At 41.7% G+C, this 22,833-nt stretch overlaps 1 protein-coding gene across 3 annotated transcripts in view; it reads left to right on the forward strand.

Annotated features, from left to right (window-relative positions):
* Nucleotides 1-22,833, forward strand: part of TTC7B (tetratricopeptide repeat domain 7B) — a 277,659-nt gene that overhangs the window by 92,043 nt on the left and 162,783 nt on the right. For 2 of the 3 annotated variants that reach the window (XM_067556318.1, XM_067556316.1), the window contains exons 7-9: nucleotides 548-720; nucleotides 18,108-18,171; nucleotides 21,464-21,601. In XM_067556318.1, coding sequence (XP_067412419.1) covers nucleotides 548-720; nucleotides 18,108-18,171; nucleotides 21,464-21,601 — 375 coding nt within the window. The remainder of the gene's footprint in view (nucleotides 1-547; nucleotides 721-18,107; nucleotides 18,172-21,463; nucleotides 21,602-22,833) is intronic. The other variant, XM_067556319.1, reaches the window with a different exon arrangement.

Below are 22,833 nucleotides of genomic sequence, written 5' to 3' on the forward strand. Positions count from 1 at the left end.
AACTAAAATTTCAGATCCAGTGAATCAAAACGTGTAATTTTAATAGAAAATCATGTTTTTACTGTGGTTGAATTGATGAAGTTAATGATTCAAATTAAGCCACCTTGGTAATAATGACTGTAATGTGGAATAACAAATCTGAATTTAACTAATTTTTGGGTATGTTAACATATTTTAATATTTTTCTTTAAATATCTTGGATTTACCCATTAAAATTCTATCAAACAGTTTTGAAGGCTTCTTGTTGCAGTGTTGTACAGAAGCAAACTGGACATTGTGCCTTTCGTTCCTGGTGTGCAGGGCATTCTGAGTTTTTCAGGCCAATGGAATAATATGAGACGGTCAGGTCTTTTAGTTTGCTTATTTTTTTTTTAAATGAAGCAAAAAACTAGAGGAAGATGGGAATTCTCTGTAATGACTAGACAGAGAATAGAAACCTTATATTGAATGTGACTAGTCCTCATTTGACAGAACCCCAGTCTTTTCAGAACTTCCTGTTCAGCATTTCAGCAGTAGGGGAAAATATTTTTCTGTTTTTCCTTTACAGACAATAGCCAGGCAGTTAGCTGAAATTTTGTTACGAGGTATGTGTGAACAGAGTTATTGGAATCCACTGGAAGACCCTCCCCACCAGTCACCTCTTGATGACCCGCTCCGGAAAGGCTCAAATACTAAAAATTATGCACTCAGCAGAAGACCACGGGTGTACACTGGAGAAAAGTATGGAATGAATTCTTCATGTCACTACTGCTTCTCTAATTATGATTGTTCTAGTCATTTCAATGTCTTAGTTATATTATTGACGAGGAAAGAGGCATTTCAAAAACAACAAGAGCACAGTCCTTTCTTATACTATTTGGGGGAAAGGTTGTAGGAAACCCCCTTTCCTCAGCAAACAGAAGAGTAGAACCTTTTCCAAGTGCTGCAGATCACACTATAAAAAGTGAGCCTGACTGCCCAGGTAGCCAGCATATCCGTCAGGGCCAGCCCATGGGCAGCCGGTGTGCACTGGTCAGCTATCAAGTTGCGGTCAGGAGACATAGTGGAGTTGGAATTGAGCCAGGTCAGGATACCAGAAAGTCAGGGTCAGGCATTGAGTTGCAGACGAACTAGAGTTGGAAGCCTGAGTCTAAGGTTCACAGTGAGGCGAGGTCTGGAGCGGAAGCATGTGTGTGGTCTGCAGACAGCTCTTTGTAATGGGTTTCTAGTTTGTGTGTACTAGTTCTAGTTTTTAGTTTCATTGTACTGCTGAGGTGAGGTGCCACTGGGTGGTACTTGTAGTGTCTAGCTTCACAGGGTCCTCCAGCAGCAGCCTGGCCTGAGCTTTGATGTGATGGGGAAGTGACAGCGGCCTAGAATCTACATGGTCCCAGCTTCTAGTCCTATAGATGCTTACAACATCATTTATCAAAGGAGTGGAGGTTTTATGGGTTCCATTTAACTAGTGCACATGCTGTGGAGAGTGGTACAAGTTAGCTGGGGTACATAGGGAATCAGTGTGTGCCTGGCAATGTCTTCCCCCCGACCTTGAGCTATCTTGCCATGCACCACTCCACTGCTCTCGTCATCTGTACCTTGAGCAGCTCCTTCAGGAAAGGCAGGATTTCTGTCTGGATGATTTGAAACTACAAAATTGCCATTTGTTCCTTTTTAGAAAAAAAGTATTGAAGATGTAGAGGCAGAATTGTGTGTTTTTGTCCTACAAACTGGATAACAAGTACATCCCTTTGGATATTAAAGGTGTACAACTTGTGTGCTGTTTGTTTCTAGACCTCTATATTCTGTAGCACTAGAGAAAGCAATGATAGAGTTGGCAATATGGAGATTTATTATATCTCAATGACAGATTTGAAAAACATATGTAGCACTTTGCACGGGGAGTATATTTCCCAAGGCAGCTGCCTCTTAAGACAACCTTGCCATTTCTCTGCCATGTCAGTTTGTTGTTCAGTCTATTTTACTTCCATTTAGTGAGGCAAGTGATATGGTATTACACTGCTCTCTATGCCGATTTGAGTTTAGCTTTGATTTCTTCTCCTCCTCATCCTCACCCCCACCCCAATCACCTTCACCGCTTGAGATACTTGATTTCCACTTCCTCATGTCTCAGTCCTTCTGCCCTGAACACTACTAGTAATATAATGAATGTGCGTAACTATTTTCTGCAACTTAATTTTTCTCTCTAAAGGTAACAGTTCTTTAAGTAGCGTCCCTATGGGTGCTCCAGTTCATTTCAGGTGTGCATGTGCCCTTTGCGCCTTTGATTGGAGATTTAAGGTAGCAGCCCCAATTTGGCTGCATATTACATTCCAGATTTCCTTGTTTCCTATAATGATGAACAGGGGAGCTGCCCTCAGTTTCTTCTCAACCACCCTATGGCCTGAGACAGAGCATGTGGTGTGCCTGTTTTTAGCGGTAGCTAGACTTTGGCCCTTTGGATCGTCTAGGGTCTAGTTTAGTTTTTTTTTATTTTGGTTTAGTTGTATAATTCCTTCATTTATTTTCTGGAGTTTATTTGGTTACATACCCCTTTCCTCCTGTTCGCCTTCTTGATGGATTCTCCCTCACAGGTTTTGGTCTCTGGCGCATGCTGAGGTCCCTGGGATTCAAATGCTGCTTTACCTGCTGGGAGTCTAAACAGTGGGCTGTTTCGAGGAGACACACACACCATCCAAATGTAAGATCTGCTCGACTTTCAAGAGCAGATTTAGGAAAAATAGGGAGAATAAATTTAGGCTTCTCATGATGGAATACTCCCTTCAATCAGTCTCAGATTCAGACCTAGATACCCTCCCACCACCCCCATACATCATTCTCCAAGTGAGCATAGCATAGTGTTCTGTTGACCTCTGTACCCCACTCATCTACAAGATCTTTGTGGCAGAAGAATGCAGAGGGTACCAACAGAGCTTCTAAGAAGAAGAGTATCGGATTGCCTGAGAGATTTAGCCAGCACTGCAGGAATTTATATTCTTTAGAGACTTGTTTGTCTCGTATGAGCCAGCATCTCCATCATTAATGGATACTGAAAGACTGTTGGTACTGGGATTCTCTGGGTCTGCAAGACCTGAAACTTTCTTGATACATCCTGTTCACTGGTACCTTCAGAAGGAGGAAGACAACCATAATAACTTCAACTGTCTGCTCCTCCCTGGGCCTGTGTTGGAAACACCTCAGGCTCCCAGATTTCTGTGCAGGGGTCACCTATTTACCAGTGTAGAGACACCTCTCCTGATGCCTTCACTGAGAAGGAGATTCCTAAGGTTAGGCCCTCTCATATTCCCTCTCATCCGATCTGGTATGATCAGGATTGGATATCGCTGCTTCTACTGTATGGTCCCCCTCCCTGACCATACTGGGATCTGTGGGCTGCCTATCATCAACAACTTTCAAGAGCTCCCAGCTGTTTTCTTGGGGATCATAGTAGAAGGCTCTCCGCCCCATCTCTCCCTCCTCAACAACCTCAAATGGAGTCTTTTGAGAAGCAGGAGGCTACAGTTGATAAGGAGGTGACACCACAAACTAATATCTCCTTAACACCAGATGAGGCTGTGCTGCCTCCCCCGCCTTTTTATGCAGATGATTTTAAACAGTTTCAAGAGCTTAAGAAATGGATTGCCGACTCACTCCAAAACCCCCTGGAAAAAGTCCAAGAGGCTCACCATAAAATTTTAGACATTCTCCACATGACAATTTTTGGTTAAGTGGCCTTGCAGGTGAACGAGGCTCTGCTTGAATCCACCAAAACCATCTTGAAGACTCCCACCGTGGTACCATTTGCATGTACACTAGCTGACAAAAAGTGTTATGTCCCAGGAAAAAAAAAGTTTGTATGTGCACATCCTCCGCCTAATTCTTTGTGGAGGCCATCAACGAGCATGGCATACAACACCTTATGATAAGGGCTAAATGCTTGGATCTCTTTTGTTGTAAAAGCTACTCCTTTGTGACACTGTGAAGTATCGTGAATTGCCAAGCTCTGATGGCAAAATACCACCACCTACAGCAAATCTAATGCTTTTATTGAACATCTCCCTCTGGAACATCAGGAACAATTTCAGGCCCATCACAGGGGAAGGTTAGCTCCTAGCAAGAACCAAGATGCAGCCAACTGAGCCTTCTCTGTTTCCACTGCTGTTATCATACGTTGAGCACCCTGACTGCCACTGTCAGGATTTCCCAGGGAGGTCCAACCTACTGTAGAAGACCTTCTTCTTTTTGACAGATTTATGCTTTTCAGTGAGTCCACAGATGAATCCTTGCACACTGAAGAATTTAAAGGCTACACTCTATTCTCTTGGGATCTACACATCTGCAAACAAAAGAAAATGTAGTGGATTACAGATGTCTCAGAGATCTTGCCAGGCCCAGTTTCCCATTTTCCATAAGTCTGCTGAACCACCCAAAAAGAGACAAAGATATACGAGAAAGAGAAGCCACCTACCACATCCAGTCCTACTACCCATACTACTCTCCAGTCCTCCTCCTCATTGAAACAGCAATTCCCTTTTTAGGAATCTTCAACTGTCTCCTTCTACCTACCTCGCTCTTTTTGGAGAATGCCTCTTCTGCTCTGGACTTGTATGGGAGGAGAATGTAGTCAACAAATGGATTTTGGAGGTATAACATTGAGTTACTGCAGCCATTTTAAGTCTATTCCTCCAACCCACCCTCCTTTCCCATCCCATCTCACAGATGCTGAGACAGCAATTCCTCTCCCTCCTGTGCACAGGACCCATAGAACCAGTTCTGGTACAGCACAGACAGAAGTGATTCTATTCCAAGTATTTTATGGTCTCCAAAAGAAATGGAGGAAGAAGACCAATTTCAGGTCTCAGATAATAACTGTCATTTTTGTTAAAATGCAGAAATTCAAGATAGTAACTCTTGTAGCTATAATTCCATCATTAGATTGCAGTGATTGGTTTGCGGCCCTGAACCTTTAGGAGGTTTGCTTTTAATTGCAATAGATTCCTTTCAGAAGAAGCCCCTTTATTTTACATTCAACCAGGATCACTTCCAGTATCAGCTGTTCCCTGTTGGTCTATGCTTTTCCTGAAGGGCATCCTTGAAAATCCTTGTAGTGATGGCCTCTTACCTAAATTGAGGGGGAATAATCATCTCCTCCCAATCTCGATGATTGGCTCCTTAAGGGCCAGTCAAACAATGAGTTTTTCTCTGCAGTAAAGATAGCTATGTCCCTGTTCCACAATTTGAGACTACAACCCAATGTTGAAATGTCCCTTTTGACTCCAGTTCAGTAAAGAAACTTTATACAGGTTTCTCTGCATGCTATAATGTCCAGATCTTACCTCCCAGCTCACTGGTTTATGGGACTGACAAACCTTATTTCCAAGATTCATGTACGTCCTTGAATGTCTGCAAGAAATAGTCTCTAACTGTTAGGACATATTGCAGCTTGCACTTTTGTAGCACATGCCAGGTTCATTGCTTCCAGGGATGGTTCAGAACAGTCTACATTTGGAACACACACAGCCTTGATAAACTGGTATCTGGTTCTTGTCAGAAGCTAGACTCACTCAATTGGTGGAAAAACCTGTCCAGAGTTTGTGAAGGAGTTCCCTTCTGCTACTATTACTTCAGAGGCATCCCTTGTTGGATGGGGAGCACACCGTTCAATGCAAATGGTCCTCCCAGGTGTCCCTTCTCCACATCAACCTCCTGGAAATAAGGGAGGTCAGGAATGCCGATATCCACTTTTTTCACTTAATCAGGGGTCAATCCATCAAAATCACGATAGACAATGTAGTCTGCATGTTCTACATAAATCTCCAAGGTGGGAGGGTAAGATTCCTTCCCTCCCCTTTGTGCCAAATATATAAAGCTATGGAACTGGTGTGTAGCCAATCACATCCTCATCTGAGCTTCTTGCATTCCAGGCACTCAAAACACTATAGCTGCCGATTTGAGCAGGCACTTATCTCAAGATTACAAGTGGAAGCTGGACGCTCTGATTCTTAGACATATTCTCCTGTTCTGGGGTTTCCAGAAGTGGATTTTTTTTGCTACCGCTGTCAAAGTGCAAAAAATTCTGCTGAAAGAGCCACCTCTTCCCTGACATTATTAGTACTGAAGAAGTTGAACAAGATCAAGCAAGACAGAACCAAAGTCATTCTTATTGCACTAACTTAACTGAGACAGGTCTGTTTTCCTTACCTGATTCACCTCGCCTCTTACCCACTGTTGCAACTTCTGATCATTTCCTCACCTGCTATCTCAGGAGTTCAATTGGGTCTCCATCCCAACCTGAGCATTCCTCATCTCAGAGCTATGCTCCTTGATGGTTCTTGGGGATAGAAGTTTCCTGCTCATCAGAAGTAGACAAAGTCCTATTAAACAGCAGAAAGATTTCCAGTTGGAACACTTATCTGCAGAAATGAAAGAGATTTCACCCTTCGTGTATCCAGCTACAGGTATCACCTGTCCATTCCTCCCTCTCTGCTGTTTTGGATTACTTGTTGGATTTAAAAAAGTCAAATCTTTCTCTGAATTCTGTCAAAATTAATTTAGCAGGTATTACAATCTTCCATTCTCCTATAGGGGGATTGTCAGTGTTTGCCCATCCAACGACATTCAAATTCATCAAGGGGTTTGTTAACTTTTTGCCAGAGATTAGCGAGCTTACCTCTGGATGAGATTTGAATTTGGTCCTCGTTGTTTAATGAAACCTCTTTGAGTCACTAGTCTAGTGTTCTTTGCTACACTTGTCAATGAAGACAGCCTTTTTGATGGCCATCACCTCTTCCCAAAGAGTTGGAGAGCTGTGGACTTTAGCAGATCCTCTTTTTCATATAAAGTATTTATAGCCACATCCCAAGTTTCTGCCTGATTTCCATGTTAACCAGTTCATCTATTTTTTAGTTTTTTTCCTGAAGCCACATCAGACCTGCCCTGCATTCCTTGGATGTTAGATGGATATCAGCCTTCTATCTGGACAGAACCAAACCATTTAGAAAGTCTCCCAGACTTTTTTGTTTCATTTGTGAACATATCCAACAGATCCCCATTGCCCACCCAAAGACTTTCAAAGTGGGTTTCTGGGTGTATTCTTCCCCCCCCCCCATTGTGGCAATTTGCAGAGCTGCAACTTGGACTTCAGTTCAAACACTGTGCTCTGGTACATGCTTCCAGGTCAGATGCTGCTGTTGCCACTTTAGTTCTGCTGTCAGTCTTAGATCTGGCGCCGAAGTTCACTCCTCCTTCAAGCACTACGTGGAGCACTTATACGGACATTGCTCGAAGGAGAGATTATTTACCTGATACAGTAACTGGAGTTTTTAGAGATGTATGTCTTTATGGATACTGCACTATGCGCTCTCCTTCCCCTCTGCTTCGGAGTCTTGTTTTGTGGGACTTTGTGTTAGAGAAGAAACTGAGGGCGGTTTGCCTGCATAGTTCTATAGATCTTTGGGATGGGGCATAAGGAGTTCTGGAGCACATGCACAGGATGAACCAGGCCCTGCTCTCAAAAATCTCCAATCAAAGGTGCATGGAGTGCATGTGCACCTGAAGTGAAGTGGAGAAATCTATAGGGACACATCCTGAAGAACTCCAGTTACTGTACAAAGTACATACACTTTCCTTATATTCTGCTATGTCTGTTCAAATAAAGATCTGTTTCTAAGACAAGCCTATATTTTTTGTATGCCAGTCGTAATAAATGTATACTGAAACATAGTTAAAAAATGAATTCTAAAAGTCTTAGACTGTAGTAATCACATTCTGGTTTCTTCCATTGTGAATAATGAAAGCATCCTAAATGCATACTGATAAAACCTGTGTACCACATTGTAACGACCTATATGTGTTTTATATGAAAAGAACCCAAATTTCATTGATATTAAAACGAAGCCATGAGAGTTATTCAGATCATCCAAAATCCAGTGCCATGAAGACCTTTACACTACACCATTTAGTGTTCTGTAGGCATGTTATTTATTTAATACTCTTAGCAGCCACCACTTTATTTCTACACACACCCCTAATTTTTTTCAGAATATGCTAGAAAGTACCATGGACAAAAGAAATAAGGAATAGATAACAATGGAAATTGTGAACAGGTCACAGTACCAACTTCAAAACAGCAGTCAGTGCTTTCCCCATCTTCATGCAAATGGAGGATATGTGAATTCTTTAGAATGCCTGTTTTTCATTATTAATTTCTCTGCTCAAGATTAAATCGCCTGACTATTGTCCTTTCTTTCTTTGGAGAGACCTCCTTGTCTGTTGCATGGGTAGTGCTCCTCTTCCAAGAAGGCATTATTTTAAAAGAGCAGTGAGGTCTGAGTGCAAGTCTAGAAGTCAAATTCATGAATTCTTACAGCCTTGTATCTGACTGATTCCCCCCATGGTCTTGGACAAGTCACTAGGAGTCTGATTTTTTTAGAAAATTGCAGACATACAATTGCATATATAGTTTGCAAGCACAGTTATTTCAATTCCCCATGCAAATTATATTACTGGGTGAATACACACTTAGTTAGTTATGCATGTAACTAGTAATTTGCAAATACAAAATACCCATCATAATTGCATTTGCAACTCAGGCATTAATTGCACACACTTTTGCAAGCTCAGTTATATATATTCTTGAAAATTAGGGTTTTTCATGTGTCTACCTCAGTTTTCCCATTTTAAAAATGAAGATGAAACATGTCTCTTGGGGAATTCTGAGGATTGGTTAATATATAAATTGATTATTATAATGTTCTTTGGAGATTATCAGTGCTATGTAACTGCAAAATATTAACTGTTTCCTCTTTGACTTTGGTGTGCATGTGCTCCAAAATCAATTTTGAGTTGAAAGCAGTTAACCAACTTTCTGTCCTCCATCTCTCTTCATAAGACAGCTGCAGGCAGATTCAGTAAATGCCTTAGAGCAGTTTCCTGTACCAGTGAGACATTTTCAGTTTATACCTTGATTTTTCACCATTTTAAAAATTGGTTCAAACTTCAAGAATGCTGGTAATGTAAGGTCTTTTTTGTGAATCCTGGTGTCACATTTGAACTGTCTATAGTGACACACAGTCCAGTTGATCAATTTGTCTGGTGCCTTGTAAGTCACAGTAAACTTGCTTAGTAAGCTTTTAGAATAACTTATATTCTAGCAAGGAAATGCAGAAGTAGAAGCTATATAAAGACAAGAGTAATCATTTCTACAGAATGTTTAATTCTGCTACTTTTAATATCTTTCTCTAATATTCTGCTTGAGGAAGTTTTAAGAATTTATCTTCGGCACTGGTTTACTAATTCTTTCAAATGATAATTCAGATGACTCCTTAGACACACACAATTCTTTACTAGAAAGACCCTCTGTTCCCTTCTTTGCTGGTAAAACTTATTCCCTGGGGGATTAATGTTTTCCATAATTTGTATCCTTTTTAAGTGTAGGGTTGAGAGTCAGCTTCTATGATAGACCATTTGTAGATGGACTGAGACTCAGATCTACCTTTAAGTTCTGAGCAGCAAAGACAATTTTTTTTCACAAATATCAGACTTACTGACTTGACTTCACAGTATATATAGATTGTCATTTGAAGTACAGTCAACTTCCAACTGTTTAGTCTAGACTTATGATAGTGTTTTGTGCTCTGCCTCCTATTCAGACATAATTTTACTAACTTTACAAAGTTAAGAGGATCTAAAACATTAGAGTAAAATCTGGTACCAGGCTTTGATTTTGCAGCTTGTGTCCTAAAAGAGGTTTGCTGTTTCCATGAAGTATTAAGTTCCACACTACATAGATGTCTTATATCAGGCCATGAAAACACAATTTGCCGTGTATTGTGTTATGAAAATGATTTGACTATAAGGCCAGGTAGACAATTTAGACTACAAGGGAGTAAAAAAGGTTTTTCTGTACTCTGGCAAAATCAAAAATGTTTTGTTTCTAACAAGGTTAGTGCATACTAGTCTCTTTAAACATCATCTCCTGGTGGTAGAAGACCAATTAAAATGGTCTGATTGCTTGCAATTTATTATCCACGAAGTGAAGTCTGAAATTTAACTGTTAAAAGCATATCTTTCTTCAAAATCGAGGTAATTACACAAACTCTTCCAGAAACTAATAAAGCATATATGAAAATTTATCCTTTTTTAAGATGACTGTCCACTTACAAATAATGTCAACTACCTGAGAACAGATCTGTGAAAATTTTCTTGCCAAAGTATGAAACAAGGTGGGTAAGGTAATATCTTTTATTGAACCAACTTCTGTTCGTCAGTGAGACAAGCTTTCAAGTCACACAGAGCTATTCTTCAGGTCTAGGAATGGTACTGCCAGTATCACAGCAAAATGCAAGATGGAACAGATTATTTAGCATTATTGTTTATGTTGGGGAACATCTCCTTGGCTCCAGGACTATGCCCAGAGTCCCGAGATTCAAGAATTGTTCTCTTGACTTCACTCCTTCTCCATCAATGATGAACATCGGCACTTCCTCTAGTGTCTGGGTGAGGTGCATATTTCTGCAAAAGTGCAGTAGTTGTCTTTCCCACCCAGAACTCAAGAAGCTCAGGAACTTCTCCTGAGTTCCCTGTCTGATCTGGGTCAGGGATACCCCTTGTACATTGGCCTCAACCAAATAGTAGTGCCCCTCCAGGCACATGCCTTGGAGCAGAGCTGCCAATACCTGAGCCCAAAGACTTTTCTTCTAGGGCTTTCCATGAGAGTAGAGGGCACTCTCATGGGCATAAGGACAGATCCCCATTTAGGACTGTCTATAAGAGATGTGCTTCCTTCCCAGGCTTGTCTAGGTCAGGTGAGACTGCATGCAGACTCTAAAAAACTGGTTTTGCTAAAGACATTGGGTTGAAGTGCAAAGCATGTAAAAAGAAAGATCTGCTGATTCCATTGGTCATATCTGTACTGAAGCATAAGGATTGACATTCGCCAGTTCTGCCTATCAGTGTGGGTCTGGGCCCATCGTCAGAACAACCTTGTTCATCTAAGGATAATCCAGCTGCCATGGATGCACCAGGTCCATCAGACTTGACTGGCAGAACTCCTCATGCACCAGGCTGTATGGAGACTTACATAACACTGGAGGATGTATTCCTCCCTTATCCATAGTCTCTGCTTCTCTCCAGTTCGGCCCTCTTGAGGGATATAATTACTTTGAAGGGGGGCCTACAGCAATGTCCCAGGAGCCATTCAACTTTCTGGCAGCAGTGCGCCAGTAAAGATGGCCCTGCTGCTACCAGTTAGAGCAGTTTTTGGACTCAGATGTGCTAAATGCTCTGGTAGTCCGTGGAGACAGATGAGCCCTGACAGACATTCAAGGAGATACAACATGGGTGAGGTAATATAATTTATTGGACCAAATTCTGTTGGTGAGAGAGACAAGCTTTCAATCCACATAGCTCTTCTTCAATATCCTGGGACCAACATGACTACAAATACACTGCAAACATTCAAGGAGTCATGCTCACTGTTCCTTTAGGTGTGACCCTCCCTCCCCTCCTATTCCCATCGGGTCCCCTGCAACCAGTCAATCCCTCTTTCTGGCTTTATTGGGGTCCATGATATCCTTATGGCAGGTGGCTGGACCCGTCTTAAGAAACTGGGTCCATCAGTGTACAAGGAGGAAAAGGTTGACCCTAATCCACAGGTTCTCATCATTCCTGAATGAAGCAGTTAGTCCTTCTTTGCTGTCTCTGCTGGATGACCATTGACAATACCAGGAACTACTACAGAGAGTTGCCAGTGATCTCCAGATTCCACAAAAGGAGATCCAGGACCCTCAACACTGGCTTCTGGATATCTTACAATCTAAGGGACTGAGTCTGGTGTCCCTCTTGATTATTAAGGCCATACTAGAACTGGCCAGACACACTCCAGCATGCTGTGCCCTTACTCCAAAAAGATCTGAGACACAATATTTTGTTCCTGACAAGGGAGTTGAATTTTTATTCTTCCATCCTGCTCCCCAACTCACTCATGGTTTGGGCAGCTACAGAAAGGGCTTGGATGCACTATCAAAGGATCACCCTGGCAATAAGGGCTTTAAGGGACAGGACCTCCTGGGGGGAGAAAAGTCTTCTCCACAGGCCTGCAGATTTATGTCACAAACTACTAGGTTCTGTTAGCGAAATATGACTCTAACAACTGTTTCAGGCATGTGAACTTCATTGACAAGCTTCCCACAGAGGACAGAGCCAATTTTAGTCCCTTTTAGATGAGGGAAGGTTAGTAGCAAAAACAGCTCTCTGGGCCACAGTTGATGTGGCAGAGACAGCTTCCAGAAGTCTGGCTACTGGCTTAGTCACAAGGAGGGACTCTTGGCTGCAATCGTAAGGGTTTCCTAGGTAGGCCCTCCCCTTTGACATATCAAATCCTTGTTCCCTGGGTGATCCAGCTGGGGCTACTCCAGGACAATAAGGCCAATTAGGCCAGCTGAGGCCAATCAAGGAGCTTGCCCCCAGCAGTTAAAAGCCTCCCTGTCAGGCAGATGGGGGCAGCTGGAATGGAGTTAGGAGGAGAAGCGGAGCGGAGTGGAGGACAGCTGCTACAGGACTTGGAGCAACCACTGCCACATACCACAACAGCAAAAGGTACCAGAGACAAAAGGGGGTACCTGTCCGGCCACGGCCAGGGATCCAAGGCACAGGCCTAGAACCCTTCCCCACCCAGTTCCAGGAAGCGGCCTGCGAGCAGTGGGGCCAAGGACAGGCGACCCAGGGAAGGGAGTAAGTCACAGACTGTGCAGTTTGGAGACTACTCCACACAGGGTCCCTGGGTTGGGGCCCGGGGCAGAGGGTGGGACTGGGCCCTCCACCCCCCCAGTTCCCACCCAGGCATATCATAGTTGTAGCTGAAGAGGGCCCAGTATCCACGAAAGGGCTGAACAAGCCGCCCTCGCCACAGTACTTAAAGAACCAGCTGAAGCAATCTTGGAACCATCAGCAATTATCTTTGACAACTCATGGAGGATGAGGGGAAGTCTCAGAGGAGAGGTAAAGGGCCAACATAGTACTAACCTTTAAAAAGGGGAACAAAGAGGACCTGAGGAATTATAGACCAGTCAGCCTAACTTTGATACCTGGAAAGATACTGGAGCAAATTATTAAACAATCAATTTGTAAGCACCTAAAGGATGATACATTTGTAAGGAATATTCAGCATGGATTTGTATGTAAGATGTGATAGGTAATTGTTCCACTTTACTTAGCAGCGGTAAGGCCTTAGTAAGAATACTGTGGCTAGTTCTAGGTGCCTCATTTTAGGTGTGATGTGGACAAATTGGAGAGAGTCCAAAGAAGGGCAACAAAAATGATAAAAGGTTTAGAAAACCTGACCCTGAGGAAAATTAAAAATAACCAAAAACTGGCCATATTTAGTCTTGAGAAAAGAAAACTATGGGGAGACATTTAAACAGTCTTCAAATATGTTAAGAGCTGCTATAAAAAGGATGGTGAGCAATTGTTCTCCGTGTCCACTGGAGGTAAGACAAGAAGTAATGGGCTTAATCTGCAACAAGAGAGATTTAGGTTAGAAATTAGGGTAAATCTTTTTAACTATAAAGGCAGATAAGCTCTGGACTAGGCTTCTATGGGAGGTTGCAGAATCCTTAATCATTGGAGGTTTTTAAGAACAGGTTGGAAAAACACCTCTCAGGGATGGCCTAGGTTTGCTTGGTCATTGTGCAGTGAAAGGGGCTGGATTTGATTACTTTCATAGTTCCTTTCAGCCCGACATTTCTGTAATTCTATATACTCCCCCAGAGCACACAGTATCAAAACTCTGGAGTGATGCCCTTCTATTATCCTGGAGAGACTATCTGGGACAAACTTTTTCTCCCATTCCATTACTACCCCAAGTTCTGTGGAAGATTCATCATGACAGGGTGAGTCATTCTCACTGCACCCAACTGGCCCAGACAGTTCTGATTTCTGGCTCTTATATGAATGTTAACCCATTATCCCATCAGCATCTGACACCTCCCAGCTCTGGTAACACGGGGAATGGTAGGATCAGACATTCCAACCCAGACTCTCTTTGTCTCACATCTTGGTATTTGGATGGGCCTCAGATCTAGAGCATTCCTGTTTGGTGATGTTCAGACTGTTCTTAATCACAGCAGAGAAGACTCCACCAGAAATTCCATCTAGCTAAATGGAAACATTTCTCTACCTGGGTACAACAAAACCAGTTATCCACAGAGACAGAAGGTATTCCTATTATTTTAGACTACCTCTTCACTCTCAAGACATTGAGGTTCTCTGCAAGTCCATCTACCAGCAGTGAGTGCTTTCCCCACCACTGGTAGATGGCTGTTCTATTTTTACTCACCTGATAACCACCAGATTCCTAAAGGGCCTCACTAGGACCTTCCCACCACTAGTGAAGCTGGTACCTCTGTCGGACTTCAGTCTTGTACTTTGAGTATTTACTAGGCCACCCTTTGAAATGTTGGCCGTATGCTCGATGTCCCATTTGTCTGTGAAGGTCACCTTCATCGCCATCATATTGGCCAGGAGGGTGTGTGAGCTGGGAGTACTCATGACCAAATACGCTACTTTTCATAAAGAGAACACCTCATTACATGAAATTCATCCCTAAGACAATTTCTGAGTTCCACATAAATTTATCTGATACACTGATATTCATTCTGAACCCGCTAGCCTCCAGTGAGGAGAAGAAATTTCACTTCCTCAGCATCAGACTAGCTTTGGGTTCTACCTGCGAAGAATGAAACCATTTAGAAAAAGGCCTAGTCTATTTGTTGTTGTAGCAGAGCGAGCATGGGAACAAGCAATATCTACTTAGAGACTCTCTAAGTGGATTTCTGGATGTATCCTCCTTTGCTATCACTTAGCACATCTTCCTCCCCCGGATGGGGTGGGAGCCCATTCTTTAGAGCACTGGAAGTCTCAGTAGCATTTCTCCAAGTACCTATATTAGATACTTGTAAGGTGGTATTGGGGGGTTAGGTCTCTGCCCACCTTCCCCCCCCCCCCCCCCGGTCCTTTGGGGGGTCTGATTGCTCAGAGGAAGCAAGACAGTAAGGCCCAATGGCCAGAATTAGTATCACTGCCTGGGGGTTGCGAGACAGTATTGCTCAATGGCCAGAGTCAGTAAGCAGCCCTTCTGGGTCAGGACAGCATAGCCTAGTTAGGGAGTGGGGTGCCACCTAGGATTGTGTGGCACCTAGAGTTGGGGGCTCAGGCCCTCCCTGCTCTTTTGAGCCCCAGCCTAATGGTGGCAGGGGTATTGCCCCTGAGTCAGTGGGGATCCTCCTCCAACACGCTGACTCTTCCCGCAGATCAGGGCTAGCTCCCTTCCCTGGGCTACTTCGTACCCCATCTCCTCCGATGGTGGTTCATAGGTTGGTTGGGTCTCTGGGTCCTTCAAAGTTTCCAGCCTTCAGGTGGGCGATCACAGGTTCTGGGGCTCCTTCTGAGTCCACTGGATCTCTAATCATCCCAATTCCCAAGTGCTCTGGTTCTGTGGCGGTAGCCTCCAGCCTTCCTCCTTGTCAGTCAGCTGCGAATGACCTGGGCTGCTTCCTTTTCTACCGAGACCGGAGTTGGCGCATGCCCAGCAGAGTCTAAGCATTGGGACTTCCTCTGCCCATAATGCAGGGTCAACTCTTTGTCCCTAGTTTGGGGTAGGCACACCCCATCACAGGTGGCCACGTAGAGTTCCATCAGCACTTCACAAAGCATTATGCTTTAGTTCAAGTTCTTCTTCAGACTCAGCCTTTGGAATGGCAGTATTGCAAATATCTGTACTGCCTGTGTCCTTGTATCCCTCTTTGACTACTGCTTGCTCTTGTATCCCTCATTGACTACTGTTTAATTACCTTAGACTATTGATTGCCAGTTACCCACATGTGGAATACACATAGGGATTAGCACTTGAAAAAGAAATGGAGGTTACTTACCTGAAACAGGAGGTTCTTCAAGCTATCTGGTCTCTATCTGTATTCCATTACCTGCTCTCTTTTCCCTTTGCTTCAGATCATGTAGGATTTGTGGTAGAGAAGGAACAGGAGAGGCGGTTGGTTGGCATTTCTCCTTATACCCTTAGTACTGAGCACAAGGATGCCTAGCACACAGACTGATGAATACTACTCACAAGAATTTTTGGTCTCGAATGCAAGGAGCATGTGGAATACAGATAGGGTTCACACATCCCCAAGAACCTACGGTTACATGTAAGTAACCTCCATTTATTTAAACTGGAGAGGGAATGAACAAATGTGTTAACACTGTAGGTGTAGCTTAAAATATGTGCCTTCAGACTCTCAAATCTCAAAACTTGCCTTACCTTTTGTTGTTGTTGATTGTCTCGTTTCATTTGGCACTATGGACTTCTGTGAGTGGAAACCATTTAGTTCTTCAGTCAGCTTTTTCATAGAAATACTAAAATATTTATAGGTTTGGATATCACCTCTCTGAAGTGTTTCCTTAAAGGAATAAAGAAGCCAAATTTCTCAACAGATGCATTATTCGATTTCTGGAAGCTTTTGGTAGTGCCAGCAGTCTTAACTATATGTTGAAACTTAGTTTGACTTGGAAATGATTTTGTGCCCTAACTTTAATGTCCAAAAGGAGAATTGGAGAGTGACTAGCATTGATAATACCCCATCTGGTTTAAAAAAAAAAAAGTCGGGGGAGGAGAAAGGGCACTATTCCTGAGATCAGATCTGCTATTTGTCTAAAATGATTTCATGATTTCATGGTAAATTTCCTGTTAGATTTGAGGCATCTTATCTTACACTATTACTCAAATGTTTAACTACTTGAAAACCTCAAAGTAGATTTAAAAAATAAAAGATGTCTAAAGCTTAGACAACCTTTAGTTCCCTGTAAGTAATTCAGCAAATTCCATTATACCTGTAAGGCAGTGTCTGTTAGTGGTGAGAGAAATTTGGCTCGTTAGTGAGAATTTGATTGTGGAGTAACCACAAGCCCTGAGTAAAGAGCAGAATTTAGGTGCTAACAGACTAAAGACCAAATTGTGACTTGATCACAATCTGATGCCTGGTTTCATAGAATCATAGAAGATTAGAAATGGACAGAACCTTGGGAGGTCATCTAGTCCAACGCCCTGCTCAAAGCAGTACCCCAACTAAAACGTCCCAGCCAAGGCTTTGTCAAGCTGGGCCTTAAAAACCTCTAAGGATGGAGATTCCATCACCTCCCTATGTAACCATTCCAGTGCTTCAGCACTCTCCTAGTGAAGTTTTTCCTACTATCCAACTTAGACCTCCCCCACTGCAACTTGAGACCATTGCTCCTTGTTCTGTCATATGCCACCTCATTGCTTGTTAGGAAATTTCCCCTTGCTCTGGGAAAAGGGAAGGGAAACAATCTGTCCTTGCGCTGTACCTAGTAGAGATTTTACTTCTCTGCCCCCTTCTTCCCTCTGCACAAGAGCAGAGTTGTGGTCTCGTTGAATGTGCCTGGATGATTTATTTCTGCAATCTGTTGCATAGGCTGGTATAGGAACCTTCAGAATTAAGTGATTGGAAATAAATATATTAAGTGCTTAGGAAGAGATGATGTGATGGCACACAGAAGAGGCAGAAACTGGAGTGTCTTTTTTTTAAATTGCTATTGCAGCTGTAGAGCACAGCATCAGGAAGAGCAATCTTAAGTATATTTAATGCACAGATAATGCAAGTGGAGTCCAAATATTGCCTAAAATTTAATGAATATCCTATTCTTGTGAGCTGAGGGAAAGTCTCTTTTAACATGCCCTTGTTGCTATAGTTGTGGTTAATGCACACTTGCAAGTAGAGTGGGAGTTTGTTTAATTGAGAATACTGACATTTTTACAGCTGTCAAAATTACATGATATTTGGGATATTTGGACTGTTTGTTTTCAACTCTGGTGCTTCTGTTCATTTTGTTTTGCCAACCTCTTTTTTTTTTTTAAGGCAAATCAAAGTATTGAAATAAAACTAATCATCATCAACTAAAATTCTAATATGTAAAGAGATTATTTCATTTTTTTCTGGATATTAAAAATCTACTAATCATAGCATATGAACATTTGATGTTATGTAAACCATTTTTAAGGTTAATATGCTCTGCTTTTATTTTACTTTAATAAATACTGAAGTTTTTGTTTTTGACAGCATTTTTTGTCCTCAAGAAAATACAGAAGAAGCCCTATTGTTGTTGCTAATTAGTGAATCTATGGTAAGTTAAACAGCTGTTTAAAAACTTTTTATATCACTTCTGTCATTTGTCTTTTGAGTACATTTAGTATGTCTCATTTCTTGTTAGGAAGTTGGGTGATCAGTTCCTTCTGGAACTAAAGCCATTGCTACTCTAAGAGCAAGCCAGCAGGAAGCCATGTGAGGATATTATGATTCTGAGTTGCTCTTTCCTTTTGAGACTGAGTGCATTTTATCTGGGCTGAACCTACCCCTCTTTTAGTTATAGACATGGGAGGTAGAGTCTGTTCCCAAGACCGATCTTTTACTTGGCATCAGATCAGTGTGAACTGCTCTTATAGCAGCTGTTGCCATTCAGTCATGCAAGCTTGAAAATTCAAGTAATTTTTGTTGTTGTAACAACTAAAAACAAAAATTAGTTACATGTACCTATTCAGTGTGCATATGGCCAAGAATTCTTCTCTGGTTTGCTTTAAAATGCAGATCTCACTCAAGTTTCAAATAACTGTTGGTATTGGCATATAGTCTGTATAAGGCATTATAAGATTTTGCTGGTGAGCTGTTTTTTTTTTGTTTTGTTTTTAAATCCTTTAATTTTGCCCTGTGGTGGTTTCTTTTCAGTGACTTTACTGACACCCGTTAGAAGGGTGCCATACTATTGCTCTATCAGAGCTTTACTAATCATTGATCAGCTGCCAGCTGGTAACTTACTAATGCAATGTCAGTTATCCCATGCTCTGGAAAGAGTCAGTACAAAATTTTTCCACTTGGTGTAGTGAATCTGAAACTTTTCCCCTACTTATATCGAACCAAAGGGTAAAATTTTCAAAAGCACCGAAGTGCTTTCATGTATTGCAGTGTGTGTTAAAAACGGTTATTTTGGTCATTTATTTTAAAAATTCATGAAAATATTTTCACTGCTTCTATATAACTGAAAAAATGTATTGTTAATGTGATAGCTCATAAATATTAGTATTGCTACCATCATTTTTCCTATTTGGAACAGTCCTGGTGCAGAACATTTCCAGAAATTGCATAGTCTGCCAAGTAGATAATTTCCAGTAGTCAATTTTTGTGCCACCTTGAGTTTCCCCTCAATTCTGTCTGAGGTCAGAAATGACACTTTGATGGGTAAAGCTTAAATTGTAATCTTTAAGAAAAGGACATCTCTAGGAAGATATAACTGTGTGTTTTGTAAGTGCCATCATTGTCTTTTATAGATTTCAGCTTCTCTCTTATATTTAAGGGTAGGAAGTGTCTCTTACCATTTAGCATTATGATAGTTGCACTGACTGCTGCTCCCACTGTACTCTCACACATAGTGTAGAAAGCCAGCTGCAATGTCATCATTGCTGCTGTTATAGGGTCCCATACATGTGCAGTACATGCCTACCTTTGCTTTGCTTATTTAGGTAAGATCCTATAGAAGGGCCAGACTCCTAAGCAGTTCTGAGACACTGGACATTTAAAATAGTCACAAATATGTATATGGAGGCTCTTTTCCTACTTCAAGCAATTTTAAATTTGTTTTTAATACTTAGGGTAGGAGAATTCCCCCTCCTCACACTAGAATTAGCCCGCCATGGTACCAGCAGCAGTTGTCATGTCTGACTGCACTTGTGAGGCAGCAAGCAGTCAGTGCTACTGTTGTAATATTACTATGATTACATATGCGACCATAAAAGTAAAAAATTTGACGCTGACTTAATACGTATGCAGATTAGAAAGTAAATGCCAAATACATGTTGATCAAAAGAAAACAAATTCTTTTACACATATTGGGGGTATATTTCCAAAGTAAGATGTGAGCAGTTAAGTTCACAACTAATGTAATATTTGTGTGTGTATAATTCCCCATGTTCCACTTTGAAAATTTACTCCTTAGTGTTTGATTATCCTGATTTTGTTAACTGTTTCATCCAGTGTCTTCAGACCCTAAAATGTCATCCAGTTAAGATAGCTAAAAGGTATGTTGGAATGTAATATGTGATTGTTTTCCATCTCCATATAAGGGGGAAAATAAAATAAAAACTGTCCATTTTAACTTCTAATGTGAATCTACAAACCTATATAGAAATGAAACTTGAGTAGTAATAAAAACAAGTTGCAAAATATAACGTTTGGTTTCTGGCTAGATGAAATTAATAGGCTCAAATGTGTCTTTTGCATTATTCTCCTCTGTGACGAAATGCAGTTGTCAACTTGTTCTTCAGTTCCCTAGGGGGTCCTCTGACTACCATTAATATTTAAAAGAAACAAAACAAACCCAGGTAGCCTCTCACTTCAAATCTTTAATTTGTTTTGCACTGTAGCAACCCATAAAAATTCAAGTCTGTAGTCTACAACAATTAAAATTGAACTAGGAGAAGCATGTAGAATTAGAAGACGTCAAGACATAGCATATTCAGACTGGGGGTTTTGTGGCAATATGTGATGAAGAATGGAAGATGTTGGTTTCGGAGTAACCTTTTAAATATCTAGACAGTGGAACGCAAGTGGTCTTGTCTTTAAGTCACAGCACTGGGCATCAAGAGACTTGAATTTTATCTCTGCTGTACAGAAGACTTTCTGTTAATCTGAGCAAATTGGTTTAATCTGTCTATAGTTTAGTATTCTAGTTTGTAAAAAGGTGTGTTGTAATTTATTAGTCTTTGTAAAACATTTTGAAATCCCTCAAATAAAAGGCACATAAGAAGAGCAGAGTATTATCAGTATACACGCATTTCAATGCCTCCCTTGGAATTGTAGGATGGGAGAGACTGAGCTTCTTGTACAAGGCCTTTTTTATGGAGAATACTTTGAATTGTGTTGATGTGGGTTATCTTTGGAAGAGACTGTTTATTCATCCCAGAGAACGGACGCTATCACAGTGACCTTCAGAAGAAGTAGTAAATGGGATGAAAATGGCACTCCCTCTGGAAGAAGAGATGGAAGACCCCAGCAGTGTCTCAGGCACCAAAGTTGTGCCAAAGCAAAACCTCAAAGCACAGCTTCGGTTAAGATATTTTTTAACAAAATAAATTGCCTCAGTTTTATACAAGTAGAACATAACAATGAAAGTCGATCAGTTACAGAAACATTGACTTTGAGTTAATTTGTATATTAAATCCCTCACAAAAAGTAGTGTGAGAAATGACATCAATCAGTATTTTGTTTAAATACAAGTAATTAAATGCAAATGAGAAGCAATTTCTGTCTTGTTTCATCACCTGCTTCCAGTGTTGATTGGTATATTCAAACATATTAATAATGCCCAGAACCAAGATGTTAGTCAGATTAGACTGACCCCCTAGGTTCTTGGTGCTCTTTTCCAGGCTAATCGTGACGCTGTATTGAGCAGAATACCAGAGCACAAAAGTGATCGAATCATCAGTTTGCAAAGTGCATCTGTGGTCTACGATTTGCTTACAATTGCCTTAGGGAGAAGAGGTCAATATGAAATGCTATCAGAGGTACGTCTGTGCCATGTCTTCAGTTTGTTTCTAATTGTTAATATATATGAAATATAGATAACAAAGCTGTCTGTCATCATTTGAAAACAAAAACTGCCATAAATGCACTAATATGTTCAGTTGTGTTGTAGTAAAAGGGCCTAAACAATTTTGTAAAAAATTTTCTACAGTTACAATTGTATTATAAATAAATCCTCATTAGTGAATAGCTGGAAAAGGAATTTATGAAACTTTCTTTTTAGGTAAGTATTTTATATAATTTTCCGCTCTAGGTCTCAAAGCATTGGGACTGCTCTAAAATGCTAGAAGTGTGTGAAATTCATAACAACAATAATACCTGGATCTTACATAACTAATAATGAGCTTCTCCCTCATTAATCTCTTCAGAGCCCTGTTGTGGAAATTGCATATGATGCCTGAAGAGTTTTTTAAATTATATGATATAGAATTCTGTTCTTTTTAGGTATGCCTCTTACATGTTTAGGGCAATTTAAAGTATGATCTCTTATTTCTCAAATGCATGATGGTTCATCAGGCTCTTTGCAAAATAGAGGGTTTTTCTCCTACTTAAAGTAATGCCTTGAATTCAGCAAAATGCCTTTAACTGGGATTCATGGTTAGCCATCTGTATCCAGGATGAACCCTTAGTCACACCTGAATTCCATACATTCCAGTCCACATGAAACACCTATCAAGGGATTGATTAGCTGGGAAATAGTAAGGGAGGTGGAGATCCCCGGTAAGGGGAGGAAGATCTCCTGCCAGATGGCCACTGGGGGTAGAGCGAGGACACTCCCCCAACAGTCGCTCCAGGTCAGCATTGTTAAGCCGGCCTGCTTCGACACCGGATGCAGTGTCTCCCTCTTGGTGCCCGGCACTGGGGGCAGCGCACGCTAAGAGGCGGCACCGGTCAAGGTCCGCCAGGCGGCGCTCAGGTTCCTGCTCCAGATCTCCGGCACCAAGGAGTTCGCCTGCACCGAGGCGGCGCAGAACCCCGGTCATCATTGGAGGCCTCGGCACTGAGGGGTTCACCGCACCGAGGTGGTGCAGAATTCCGGTCGCCTTTCGAGGACCCCACACCATGCAGGCCCCAACACGAAACCCGGTCGCCGGAGTTAGGCTTGGCACTGGGGATTGCAGAGCAGCACCGGTCTCCATCAAAGAGGGATAAGTGGCGCCGCTGATGTCCTCGGTACCGAGGCTCCAGTACCCAGAGCTCTTTGCAGTGTGCC

This window comes from Emydura macquarii, unplaced genomic scaffold (genome assembly GCF_026122565.2).
Source record: "Emydura macquarii macquarii isolate MOO-44397 ecotype Brisbane River unplaced genomic scaffold, CSIRO-AGI_Emac_v2 contig_1713, whole genome shotgun sequence".
Classification (NCBI taxonomy): Eukaryota; Metazoa; Chordata; order Testudines; family Chelidae; genus Emydura; species Emydura macquarii.